Genomic DNA, 13,504 nt, shown 5'->3' on the forward strand with positions numbered 1-13,504 from the left:
TTCCTGCATGTGTATTCACGTTTTTGCATGAGATGGTGCAATATGGCATTTTGACTATATATGGTTCTGTGAAATTTTCAGCTTATGGCTTCCTCGCCAACTGCTTTGCCTCTGAAACTGCAATATGGTCCTGAGGACCCTAACTCGGCCAAGGTTTGGCTTGAACGCTGGACAAGACTTCAAATTTGGGCACCTAGTTCCCGATCAGCCAAGACCCCCATTCCAAAACCGCCTCGGACAGTTGACGCGGAAAAGGGAAAGCAGAAACGTGGAATCAAGAAACCATCTGGAGCAAGTACTGAAAACAGCTCTGGCCGCTCTACAGCTGAAAATGGAAAACCTAGACGAAACGTGAGGATAGCTTCCACGCTTAACAAAGAGATCCCGAGAATGGAGAATGACAAGGTCAAACAGAATTCAAGAAAAACTATTAGCTCCACTAAGGACGAGAATCCTAGGCCTAGTGTTAAGAAGGTTTCGAATACTCCTCTTTCAAGTGGGTCAGAGAAAGTGACCCACAAGTCTGCTGAGAAGAAGGAGAAGAAGAAGAAGGAAGAAACGACAGATTCAGTGCAGAGAGAGCTGGATGAAGCTCCAGCATCTCTTTCTGACGTTCCTGGGGGAGCCACGATGGAAAAGAAGAACAATTTTCCCGATGCTGTTTCAAGAGATTCTGATCTCAATAATGATGAGAAATCGACAGTTCTGGAAAAACCTGAGCAAGATGAACTCAAAGCTGTTGAGAGCAGTGGTCAAGCTGAGGATGTCCAAGGTGCGAGTGTGCAGCTATGCTCTGAGAATGGCGATGCCGCTTCTGAGAATACAAAGCCAAGTGATAGACGAGCTTCATTGCCTGCAAAGATCGAGAATCAAGATGAAGGGCTCACACGAAAACTTCCCAGCTACATGGCACCGACTGAATCTGCAAAGGCCAGAGTGAGGAGACAAGGCACTCCGAGGTTTGCCCAAGAGAGGATCGAGAAAAACGGGATAGTGCCTGTGAGGCGCCATTCTCTGCCATCCCCGAGGGCGCATCGACTGCTTTTAGCCTCAGTGAAAGGATCTATGAACAGCGATGGATCTTTTTCGTCTTCTAAGGACGTGGGTGGTAAGCAGAACTACTAGCTTTACACTGCATCTGCTTCAAGTTTTGACATTTCTGAACAAATTTTACTTCAACTTCCAATTTTTCCAGTGGAATCTATCTAGTAGTAACGCTTTCTTGCATGATTGTTTCAGATAATTCGATCAGGGCAGAGTGGAAAAGGTGAAAGCTTGAAAGCAATCCAAGAGTCATATCTTATCATCTTACGCTTATCCAACAAACTTGAAACGTTTTATGTACGGTGTCTTGCGTGTTTGGTTTTGGTTTGGAGAGTCAAAAGGGTATTTTGTCAGTTCATTACACACCCTTTGATATGTCTCTCCAGTTTACTTACTCAGATGTTTGTCGACAGAAAAGGATACAGACTTACAGTAAATAGTTCATACAGGCCTCCGGAAACATGCATTTTTGTTCTTGAATTCTGGATTTAGTGTTTTCCTGTATAGATTTCCTTTTAAGACAAATCTCAATGCATATTTGTTTATTCAGGAATCAGAATTACACACATACAAAACATAACTCAAAAGCTGGGCCCTTTACACAATACAATAGCAGTATTACAACAAAAACTGAAAGAATTCGTCTTTCATCTTATGACACGGGGAGAATGATTGTAAGGCTGCAAAGGCATCACACCGGAATCTACATGCAACAAAGGCCGGTTCTGACTATACCTCACCGGAGATTTCTGTACACTAGATGCATGAACTTGGTTAGATTCCATCTGGGCATGTTTGGTTGCAGGTTTAACAGATTCAAGCTGCTCAAGCTTAGCCAAAACCTCAGACATTTTCGGCCTGAGCTTTGCATCAGGGTTTAAGCACATCAGAGCAAGATATGCAGCTGTGAATGCCCCTTTCTGAGGGTATTGGCCCCCCAATCTTGTATCCATTATGCGGAATAGCTTACGTTTATCGCCGAGATAAGGTGTTGCCCAGTCTACGAGGTTCTGTTCTGTTCCCACTTTTGATTTGTCCACAGCTCGTCGCCCACATAATAGTTCAAGTAGTACAACACCGAAGCTATATACATCGCTCTTTGCTGTTAACCGACCTGTAAAATGAAGACAACTTCTCAGTGGATGAAAGAAGTGAAGTCCCATGACTCAAAAGTTCAAAGCGTTTGAAGCATTCTTGAAGAGATAAAAAATTTTAAAGCATTTTTAGAACAAAAACCTGTAGCAACGTATTCGGGGGCTGCATAACCGTGAGTGCCCATGACTTGAGTGGAAACGTGAGTCTTGTCCCCGGTAGGACCTGCCTTGGCCAGGCCAAAATCCGAGAGTTTTGCATTGAAATCCTGCATTTAGGTCAAGCTGGAGTGATTAGAACGTTATCAGAAAGCATTCCAAGACAAAAAAAAAATTCTGTTATAGTTTCTGGTTTATTACAGCATCAAGTAGAATGTTAGCCGCCTTAAAGTCCCGGTATATCACTTGTGATTTCGCTTCGTGAAGAAAGGTAAGTCCTTTGGCTGCACCTATCGCTACTTTCATCCTTATCGCCCATGAGATTGGCTGTGCCCCACCTGCGATGCCCCAAAAAGCATCAACAGAGATTGGGAAATGCAATGCAGAAAGATCACAACTTTTGGTTTGACAGTGAGATGAGAGAATGAAGATAATTACGTCTGAAAAGATGATTCTCCAGGCTTCCTTTCGGCATGAACTCATATACCAGAAGCCGGTTTTCACCTTCCAAACAATACCCGAGTAGCTTAACAAGATTCGGGTGACTGAGTTGACCAAGGTAGTTCACTTCTGCCTGAATACCGGTATCCATACACATCAGACGGTGAATGTTATGGTGAAGAAAGATGAAAAGAGGAGGGGGGAAATGCCATTACCAACCACTCCTTGTGACCTTGCAATCCCTCTGGTCTAAGCTTCTTAACAGCAACGACAATTCCAGAGCCAGGTCTTGAAGCAGTGAAAGTGTTGCCATCGATCCATCCCTTAAAAACATATCCGAAACCTCCCTCGCCCAGAAGACTGTCCGGTCTGAAGTTCCGAGTTGCGTTCTTAAGCTCGTTGAAGGAGAGAGCTTTCAGATTTGGTGATGATAGGATCTCTCCTTCTGTCCTTGGCGTCGACAAACCTTCATTAACCATGCCACATTTCAGTCCAAAAATAGCAATTCAACTTATTCAAACAAATCTTAGGAGTTCAATTACGATCAAACACAAGGGAAAGTTGATGTTCGTCCTGGAACAAAAGGTCAACCAATTTCACTCAATCTCTTGAACCCTCTGGTTGTTATGCCAGTCAATCCCTACAATAGCAACTTAACGAATACCAACGATCTACAAAAGGGGAAAGGTGTAAATCCGGCACGGGAAATGGAAATTCAGAAGGCCTGTGTTCAGGGAACCCAAATCGGAAATAAAAAAGAAATATCGAGTAAACGATCGCAGATGAAGGAGACTGAATGAACCAAGAAAGAAGAAAGAAAGCAAGAAGCTTGAGCTTCAAATAAATAACAGAAACTTACCAGAACTAGCATGGGGGTCGTGGCTACTGCTATCTACTTTAGCTGATGAATCTAAGCAATTACCCATTGTCAGATAATCCCACCGAAATTTAGAAAATGACCGAAACCTCGAACAGACAAAGCTCGTCTCTTTTCAGACAATAGAGCAAATACCAGAAAACGAGAGATTGAATCCACCCAGTTCCTTCGCGGCTCAGGCGCTAATGACGATAAAAATTCCAAGAAGAACAACAGAAGGAAAAAAAAACAGGAGACAAAGGGAGGATGGAACAAGGGTCGTGAAGAACAGAGAAGCGCACCACAGCAGCAATACAAAGCCGCATAAGGCAGGACGCGAATTTACGATCCTACCCTTCTATCACGTTCCACTCGTGGCTTTTCCGTGGAAATGACCAGAGAACCCTTATGCTCCGCGGCTTTTTGGGCATTCTCCCGAACAACAAAACTAGGGACAGCTCAGTAATTTACAAGAGACTTGGTTACGTCATGCTTGCGTTAGCAGATCCACGTAACGATTTTCACTCGGCCAGTGAATAATTACACTTTCACCCTAATTGTTCTCGTAATTTCTAATGAAAGTTGACTTTGGTAAAAAAGAACATACGGCCAAAATTATTTACTTAATATCTATACTTTCCTATATAATAATTCGATATTATTTATTGAATGAATTCGTTGTCAACTTTGATCAATTATTATGAAATTAATATTTTTTTGTAATATATAATTCGTCCACAAAAAATTGAAATGTTCATATGCTATGATGATTGATGAGAATAATACTAACAAGCAGAGACTATGGGGGCCACGGGAGAGGATGGCATCTCCACCTCCCCACATTTCGTTGAAATTTGTTGGACATTTTATTTATATATATATATATATATATATATATATATATATTTGACAAAAGGCATTTTATTTATATTATATACGACCAAATTTTATAGCAATTATTATTTCAAGCAGAATATATAAACCATATGCTTTATATATGAGCTTCTATGTATAGATTAAAATCTTATATTTGTGCACATGCGTAACTATAAGAAAGCTTAATTTGTTATAAATTATATAAAGATGTGTTAAGTTGTTACGATATATGTATATAGATGATTATAGATAGTTTGAGTTTATGTAACATTATTTTATTATTTGAGAGCTGTATTTGTTATGAAATAAAATATTTTACTTAAAGAGTTAAAAACTATGTTTTTGTTAAAGTTCTCTAGTTAAGTTTATGGATAATAACAATAATAACAAAGGGTTTATATTTTAGATGATCCATTCGGATATATTTATAAAAAAAAAAACATACGTAACCAATAAATTAATCTTTGACGTTATTTAATTGAAAACCGTGGTCAACAACGCGATCCGCTGGTTGGAATATTTATATTCGTTTTTTTTTTCATGCATTGACCCAAGAAATCCATCCACACCGACCAACTCGGTGCAGATAGTTTGTCTTATAATCAACCCGTAAGGTGTATGAACATTTTGCATCTTAAAACTATAAAAGCAATGTCTCCAATAATTGCCTTTTGACTATTCAAACCCCATACTCTTTTTTTTCTGTAGCTTTTCTTTTAATAAAAAAAATATCTATATTTTTTTATTCTATCTCTTTTATATCTATATTTTTTCAACATGTAGATATTGGTTTCTCAAATATATTATTATCCGTTTTATAATTTGGTTATTTATTTTAGCTAAGTGGGTGGAGAGAGGATCTTTGCTTTAAAGCAAAGATACGTATCATATGTGCATCTGTTTTTTTTTTCTCCCCACCTTTGTCGGAAGGTCCTTTTCCCGGTCTCGTCGGCTGTTCCTTTGACCGTTCAAAGCCCATGTGTGGATTCTCACTCGTGGCCGTGGGTGACAAATACATGTGACTTGAAACAAATTTCTTTCACATTGTCTAAAACCATATGAACATATTGAAATGATTTTAATCAACACAAATAGTTAATCCCATGGGATTTTCTTGAACATTTGTTGTGGTTACACTTTATTGAATAGAACAAATATTCTTATACACACATATATATATATATATATATATATATATATCAGTTTAAATTCAGAACGTATTTATGGAAAAGACATAAGATTTATATTCCACGATATTTATCAAAACTACTAAGATATTTTTATTATTTTCTAACAAAAAAACCCCTCTAATATTATCAAGTTACATGAACATGAACATGATATATCAAAATTTCGTTTTAAAAAAAAGTATAGCAGATCATACGACCGTGTGATTTGAATCTGGTTGAGGTCCATGGGGATTCTAGGAGACATGCGTGTCGGCTTTCTGAGATATAAACGACGTGTCGTTCCTTTTCCCATTTCTCACATGGAAGCCAGTGCACGATTTGCTGCACGGCAGTTCGTCCGCGTCCTCCCAGCCAATAAGAATCGCCAAGGGAGATCATTCATCCAATGAAAACGCTCCACGTGGAACATCTACGTCTCTTCTCGCGCCTGTGACATGGCCAATAACTTCCCCTTGCAAGCGGCGAACTTTCATACTCTCCGATTCCCGCATTTCATGATTTGATCTCTCGGGAATTCCAAATCGGACGAATCAAGGAATTGCCAAGTTTCAACCTTCTCCGGAGAATTGGGCTGCGTAATCAGAGGATCGCGGGGGGTGATCGCGATGGAGGCTCACGGTGCAGGATTCCGGCGTGTTCTGTTGTTGGCGTTCTGTGTCTCTGGGATCTGGGCCGCGTATATCTACCAAGGTGTTCTCCAAGAGACTCTGTAAGTGCATTTTTCTGTGGGTTGGTGTCGTACTTGCTCGTTGATGATCTCGCCATTGTTTGGGTCGGTTTATCGAGGGGAATCGGTGCGAATTCGTTGCTTTTCTCGGAACCCTATTCTGCATTGTGGTTGGCGAGAATGTTCAATGTTTCGCTTTTGTATTACTTGTTTATGGCTGGAATTAGAAGGGATTTTGGTGTAGGAGTTAGTTGTTGATAAAAAAAAAATTCATATTTTCCTTCTGAATTTAGGTCCACGAAGAGATTCGGTCCAGATGGGAAGAGGTTTGAGCATCTAGCATTCTTGAACTTGGCGCAGAATGTAGTATGTTTGGTCTGGTCTTATATAAGTAAGTCTTCATGTCTTCTCTATATATTGTCTGTTCACTGAATTGTTGCAAACGAGAGTGATGGTGAATTGTGGGGCTGAAACGTTTTCATTTCCCTTCTGATTATGAGCAGTGATCAAGCTCTGGTCTAATGGTGGAAGCGGTGGTGCTCCATGGTGGACTTACTGGAGTGCTGGCATTACCAATACGATTGGTCCAGCAATGGGCATTGAAGCCTTGAAGTATATCAGTTACCCAGCTCAGGTGACTTTACTTATGCCAGATCATTAGTACTTTGACTTAATCAATTTCCATTTTAAGCTTTTCTTAGGGATGTTGGCAGTGTATTCCTCCTCCTCCATGGTCGATGTAGTTGATTTTTCAGCTAAAGGGACTTCCTTTGGTTTATTAGTGCTTAGGTTCTGGTTTTAATCCTTTCTTAGGTAGCTAGCGTTATGGTGAGAGCTATAATTCTTTTCACATGGGATTGATGTTGATCTTGCTTCCACTGCAGGTCTTGGCCAAATCTTCAAAAATGATTCCAGGTAAATGATCCAATTAGAGTTTCAATTGAATTATTATTGAAGAAAACGATGTTTTGTTCAATGTGTGGAAAGATCATGAACACGGATTTATCATATGGTTTCTCGAGATTTTCCTGTTTAACTTATATGTGCTTCGTCTTCTTCTTCATGCAGTTATGCTGATGGGCACCTTAGTGTATGGCATAAGATACACTGTCCCCGAGTATATTTGTACCCTCCTCGTTGCTGGAGGAGTATCTATGTTTGCTCTCCTCAAGGTAGTTTAACCTACAATTGCTTTTCAAAGATTATATTTTTAGCTTTCCCTATGCTCGTCTCGAGAACCGTTTTTAAGTGCCTTTGAATTTTTTTCAGACAAGCTCCAAGACAATCAGCAGACTAGCTCATCCAAATGCGCCCCTCGGTTATGGGCTTTGCTTCTTGAACCTCGCCTTTGACGGATTCACAAACGCCACCCAGGATTCTATTACCGCAAGGTATGATCCAACAGTCTTCTAATCGAAGCTACGCAGAACAACATCAACCCTCCTTTTCATTTTCCATGTAAAATCTCCGTATATGATCGTGTGGATGAAATCGGCAGGTACCCGAAGACAAATGCATGGGACATAATGCTGGGGATGAACTTATGGGGCACAATATACAACGTGATTTACATGTTTGGGTGGCCAAACGCAATGGGATTCGAAGCCGTCCAGTTCTGCAAGCAACACCCAGAGGCGGCATGGGACATTCTCATGTACTGTCTGTGCGGAGCAGTGGGCCAAAACTTCATCTTTCTGACAATCAGTAGATTCGGGTCTCTGGCAAACACAACCATTACCACGACACGCAAGTTTGTGAGCATCGTTGTCTCGTCGGTCATGAGCGGGAATCCGCTGTCGTGGAGGCAGTGGGGATGCGTCTCGATGGTGTTTGGTGGGTTATCTTACCAGATTTACCTCAAATGGAGGAAGCTGCAGAGAATGCCCAAGAAGAAAAAACCTTGAATTTATTTATTTTTCCCTTCCAAGGTGTTGGATTTGTTTTAACCTGTGCTCTTGTTCTCGCCTCTATATAGTCGAAACACCATCATTTGTACACTTGAGAAGCTTATCTAAGTTTAGATTAAATGCATATTTTGCAAGTCTGTATACCATATAGCGGTTTGAACCACTTTGTCCATGTGACCACACTGATGCTTTGCAACAAAAAATAACATCAGTGAGATTTAAAATTTAAACAAAAAAAAAGTGCTTTTAGAAAAGACAATGATTGCGTCTCTGTCTTCCACTACTACCCACCATTTTTAACCTCTTCACCACTTGTCTTCTCCGACCATTTCATCAGAACAATGCGCGACCAGTTCCGAGGAAGAACACGAACCAGGTCTCATTTCCCACTCCTTGTATTCTCATCAGCGTTGATCTCTCTCTGTAACTCGTGTCGTGTTCCTTGTCCGGTGATGATAAAGCTAGAATGCTCAGGCTTCCGGTCTGATCCTTCTAGGGTTTCGTGATGGAGAATTCCGTACAAAGGTCGGCGTACAGAGGTACTTGCACGCTTTACATATTCCGATATATCACACCGAAATCAAAATCATATTTCCACTCAGATATATAAGGGTTTTTTTTTACATCACGTTTGTCGGAGAGTGAGATCATATGGGAGGAGAAACAACGAAGGGCTTATTTCCTATGTCACCTCAAAACAAATGGTGGGATGGGAGGGAACCAAAAGCTCCTTCCTTTCCCTCTCTTTTGCTCCACCCATCTGAAAATCTTGCTCCTTTCCTTCCTCTCCTCTTGTTGTTGTTTTTTTTACCATATGCAGTAGTAAGGCGAGATGCCTGAGGATTTTCTTAGTTACACTCTGAAACTTCTATGTAACATCTCATAGGTTCTGTACAAAGATCAGGAAAAAAACCAATCAAGAATCCATGGATTGTCTGGATGATGTATCCAGCAACCCAAAAGACTAAACAAAAGAATCTTTTTTTGACACACACACTCACACATGAATGAAGAAGATTGAAGATGCACACTGAGCCTTTTTCGACGGCATCAGTATGCGGAAGAAGCTCAGAACACTAGTGGTTTTCGAGAGTGTTCTGAGATGGTCTAGAATGTACCCTAACATTCTAGACCAAGAAGACAATTTGAAAATCCTGAGGAAGGAATGCAGATCATGGCATGCCCGCTTCACAAAAACTCTCAGGCCGAAATGGCTGCAAACCTAGGAATCTAAGGAAAAAAACAAAACTCGGGGAAATGGATGGGGATGACACAAGAAAGATGGGAGATTTGACGGCTCCATTAGGACAAAACATGGGTTTTAGGCTGTTGATTAAGGTTTTGTGTTTGTGATATATGGGATCAGAGAGGTTGGTTGTTTTATAAGCTATGAAGGAGGACTCTTTTGCAAGGAGGTGGTTGTGAAGGATTGGCACTTGGACAAGGGGATGGGGACTCGATCCCGAGTGTTTTTAGCAAGAAGTTCCTCTCCTGCAAAAAGTAAAACAAATATAAAATGTAAAATGTATGTCAAAGCGGTGAAGGAATTCCATTTACCAAACAGTTTAATCCAATCTTATCTACTAGCTTGACAATATGTAATTTCTAGTTTACTGTTATATGATAAACTTAGATGGTAAACAAGTTTACGTTAACAGGTGTAAGCTTACACTTTCAGAGAATTGAGGGCTTGGGATGCCCGCTGCTAGAGATCTGAACAATGGAGTGACCTGAAGAGGTGAGCTGAATTCTTCTTCTCCTGAGATGGGCACAATCTCATCAGGGTTTTTGGGGATCTCGCAACTTGAGAGTAAATCTACAGCAGGAAGGACGTCAAGATTTCTCATCAATTCAAGTGTTAGATCATATAGGTTTTCTAATGCCTAAGGTCAGGGAAAATTTCCTCCTTGCCTTGATCTACATTTGCATTAGACACAATCCCTTTATTCTTTTCGGACAGACAGGCTTGTAACTTTGCTCCATCTTGTTCATGTGTTGACTCAGTCTCAGGCAGTGTTTGTTGTGTTTTATCGCCAGATTGATGCGGCATGATGGTTGATCCTGTACTATACTCAGAGCTGGCTGGGGAATCGTGGAGATCAGGTTGCCTATGGAAGATCGGTGACTAGTCAGACGCTCTGAACCATAAGGTAAAGCCAAAACCATGCATAGAAAATTGAAGTGTGGGTGAATGGAAGTAATATTTACCTCCAAGATGGTTGACTCTCTTCATTGCTACTCCTTGGGTTCTCTACCAGATCTTTAAACCCCTCCAGTTGAAAATATATGTCTGGGATTCCATATCTGAATATGTCATTGTCCTTGCTTTTGTTCAAGAATTCTTGGAGGACCTTGAAATTATATATAACAAGACTAAAGTTAGACTCATCATCTCGTGTTGGAGATTATAGCAACTGATAAGCTCAGAGATAAGAACTAAGCCACTTCACTGAGTGATTACAGAGCAACCAGACGGCAATGTGAGGGACATCTGTGTTTTTTAGTTTACCTTCCAGGCATTCTCCATGCTTTGATCTGTATTGTCTGCATTAACTTTCAGCGCCAATGAATTGAGAAGCTCAGCTTGTTGCATCAAAGCCGTCACCTTTGGATCATCCTTTTTAAGAAACACCCCTTGAGCACCTTTATCCTGAGCTGTTAGCATGGCATATCCTAAAACGCTTAGGACTTATTCAAGCTGTAGAGTAAAAGGATCAAATGCTGCTTCTGATTAACGATCTTGCTTCGATTTTACTTATGCCCTCCTAGATATTTTCCAGGATATGCAACAACAGGAGGGGTTTGTGCAGAGTTGTTTACCATCAATCTCCTTCAGAGTGCCGGTTTGATTCTGTTCCTCCAAGCTATCAAGACCAGTGCCATTCCGGGCTAACACAGAAAATGGAGATCTAATCTGCTGGTTCACGCCTGACTCGACCTTTCCATATGACATGTCCCCACTGTGATTGATTGTTGTAAGATCAAGAATGTGGCTTATCCTGGAAACCATCGACAAGAACATGCAATCTCAACAACATTTCTTTTGTTTTTTTCATTTTTTTGGATTTGATGAACTAAAGAATACTAAGTTACCTCGTCTTCTTAGCAAGAGGGGCCTCTGTTTCGGATTTTCCTTGAGCACTGATACCATCTGGGAACAGCATTCTTTTGTTGTTTGAGTTGACACAAGCGTTCATGTTCTCTTTGGCTACGGCTTCATACTTGGCTCTCTTCTTACACAGTGTTGTGAACCGGTTCTTCACTGCGTTATCAGTTCTACATCACAAGAGAAGAACATTTAGTTGAACCCCCCACCCCACTGTCTCAATCAGGACAATATCATTCACCATGAGAGAGTTTGAGCAGAGCTTTTGTTCTACCTGCCTGACACCACCTTTGCTATCTCAGTCCATCTGTTCCCAAATACTCTCTGTGCCTGCACCCATAAAAAAACACAGAACAGAGCTAAAGATCAGACAAAACTGTGAAACTACAGGAGTTGTCATGAGCACCACCACCTAATGTTATCCATGTAATAAAGTGATGACCTCACCTCACACAAAAGCACGTCTTCTTCAGGGGACCAACCTCCTCTCTTGAAATCAGAGTTCAGATATGTATACCATCTGCAATTATCCATAATCGGATCAAACATCTGAAACTAATAAAACCCAGAAGATTTTATAACATAAATGAATCAGGGATTCATGATCATTGATAGAATCGATTCGCCTACCTTCTTCTGCACTGCCTTGTGGTTTTGTCCTTGAACTTTGAGGCGATGATCGCCCAGCTTCATATAACATCAAAACACATCAGAACAATAGGTTCTAAAAGAAGCCCACCCATCAAAACAACGGGAAATCAAAGAAAGACTCTCACTTTTCGGTTCCGTGTAATTTTATTTGATCTCTGAGAATATCATCCTCCTGCAGCTCGCGAAACCCACATCAGAAACAGTCGGAATCAGAGGTAAAACAGAGTTCATCAGGCACTGTCGTGTATCAGTGTATATATCTATATATATGCGCGTGCTCATATATGGGGTGTATATATGTATGTCGGAAAAAGGAGCAGACCTCTTGTGTCCAAGTAACAATATGACGCTCCTTCTTCTTGGATTCTTCGTTATTATTACCGTTCCTCTTCTTCTTCATCTCTTGCATATTCTTCTTCTTTACCTAACCCTCCCTCCCTCTCTCTCTCTCTCTCTCTCTCTCTCTCTCTCTCTCTCTCTCTCTCTCTGTTATTTCTCTATTGTTTTCTTCGACGCTCCTTCGCCTTTATTAAAACCCAACTCTCAATCCTACAGACCCCTCAACTTTTTTTTTCTTATCGGAAAAAAAAAATCAACTTTTTTGGGAAAAATCGAAAAGAAAAATCTAAAAACACTCTGAAAAGGAACACATTTTATCACCCACGAGCTTTCTCCGCTGGAATAAATTCCTCGGATTCGAAATTTCAGAAAGATCGAATTTTTCCAAAACGAGAAGGGTTTGAATGGAAAAAATTCGGAGATTTTTTTTTTTTCCGAAAACAGGGATCAAAGATGCCTTTTTTTTCGTTCACGATTCATGAAACAGGGCTCATGAACATGGGTTTTCATTTTTAAAGATTTTGATAAGTCGGAGAAAGAAAATGACGCCAAGGGGAAAGATTTGAGATTTTTCAAACTCGAGATGCCATTGAAGTGAGAGGGACGAGTGATCTGTATCCGCTGTTTATTTCTTGCATTCTCTCTCCACATGAATCTTTTAGAACTCTCTCTCTCTCTCCTCCCTCTAAATATTTATTCAACAATTTTAATTTTTAAGAAAAATTTCCAAAAAAAATAAAAATAAAAATAAAAGAAAGAAAGCCAACGGAAAATAGGGTTAGTGCGCGGGTATGAAGGGAAGTTTGAAAAATAACGCTGAAATCCATGTCGATGAGTGCCTCATTAATGCCCCTCTCCACCATACCTTCCTCCTCCCCCCTATTTCTTTTTTTCTTTATATATATATATATATATGTATATATATATATTATTCAATTTATTTATTATTGCATCCATGCCGTTGCGTTAACCATTTAAATATGAGGTTACAAGTTTCCTTTTGTTTACTAAAATATTCTATCACTTTTAAAAGCTCGCCTTGTTTTATACACAACCGTGGTTGTTTCCCCATCTTATTAGCATGTCTAGAACTTCGTGGTAAAGATGATTACGTTATAGGGTCTTGCGAGATCGGACGTTTAGACTACGAAACCTTTCAAATATATATATATATAGT

At 40.2% G+C, this 13,504-nt stretch overlaps 4 protein-coding genes and 1 long non-coding RNA gene across 8 annotated transcripts in view; 3 read left to right on the plus strand and 2 right to left on the minus strand.

The window, feature by feature from the left end:
- Nucleotides 1–1,506, plus strand: part of LOC104805141 (protein IQ-DOMAIN 31-like) — a 3,877-nt gene extending 2,371 nt beyond the window's left edge. For all 4 annotated transcript variants that reach the window (XM_010529574.2, XM_010529575.1, XM_010529577.2 and 1 more), the window contains exons 6-7: nt 82–1,108; nt 1,240–1,506. In XM_010529574.2, coding sequence (XP_010527876.1) covers nt 82–1,108; nt 1,240–1,271 — 1,059 coding nt within the window. In that variant the 3' untranslated portion in view covers nt 1,272–1,506. The remainder of the gene's footprint in view (nt 1–81; nt 1,109–1,239) is intronic.
- A 101-nt stretch (nt 1,507–1,607) lies between these two features.
- On the minus strand, nt 1,608–3,886 carry LOC104805143 (protein kinase 2B, chloroplastic-like). The gene is made up of 6 exons (XM_010529578.2): nt 3,595–3,886; nt 2,951–3,201; nt 2,733–2,868; nt 2,496–2,632; nt 2,281–2,404; nt 1,608–2,158 (listed from the first exon to the last, which is right to left on the minus strand). The coding sequence occupies exons 1-6, from the start codon at nt 3,659–3,661 to the stop codon at nt 1,692–1,694; spliced, it is 1,182 nt and encodes a 393-aa protein (XP_010527880.1). The 5' UTR covers nt 3,662–3,886; the 3' UTR covers nt 1,608–1,691.
- A 2,063-nt stretch (nt 3,887–5,949) lies between these two features.
- LOC104805144 (UDP-galactose/UDP-glucose transporter 3) lies at nt 5,950–8,365 on the plus strand. The gene is made up of 7 exons (XM_010529580.1): nt 5,950–6,366; nt 6,618–6,715; nt 6,828–6,958; nt 7,209–7,239; nt 7,393–7,496; nt 7,594–7,715; nt 7,823–8,365. The coding sequence occupies exons 1-7, from the start codon at nt 6,263–6,265 to the stop codon at nt 8,226–8,228; spliced, it is 996 nt and encodes a 331-aa protein (XP_010527882.1). The 5' UTR covers nt 5,950–6,262; the 3' UTR covers nt 8,229–8,365.
- Nucleotides 8,366–8,800: 435 nt separating this feature from the next.
- LOC104805146 lies at nt 8,801–13,109 on the minus strand. The gene is made up of 12 exons (XM_010529581.2): nt 12,311–13,109; nt 12,114–12,160; nt 11,968–12,024; nt 11,785–11,857; nt 11,612–11,667; nt 11,325–11,507; nt 11,052–11,230; nt 10,741–10,886; nt 10,440–10,582; nt 10,143–10,339; nt 9,902–10,047; nt 8,801–9,722 (listed from the first exon to the last, which is right to left on the minus strand). Exons 1-12 carry the CDS (start codon nt 12,395–12,397, stop codon nt 9,612–9,614), a joined length of 1,425 nt encoding a protein of 474 aa, XP_010527883.1. The 5' UTR covers nt 12,398–13,109; the 3' UTR covers nt 8,801–9,611.
- Nucleotides 10,028–11,088, plus strand: LOC104805145. Its single transcript, XR_770442.1, has 3 exons — nt 10,028–10,119; nt 10,269–10,381; nt 11,001–11,088. It is a non-coding gene; the product is annotated as an uncharacterized LOC104805145 (long non-coding RNA).
- Nucleotides 13,110–13,504: the final 395 nt, after the last annotated feature.

The sequence above is a fragment of the Tarenaya hassleriana genome, unplaced genomic scaffold, assembly GCF_000463585.1.
Source record: "Tarenaya hassleriana unplaced genomic scaffold, ASM46358v1 Cleome11, whole genome shotgun sequence".
Classification (NCBI taxonomy): domain Eukaryota; kingdom Viridiplantae; phylum Streptophyta; class Magnoliopsida; order Brassicales; family Cleomaceae; genus Tarenaya; species Tarenaya hassleriana.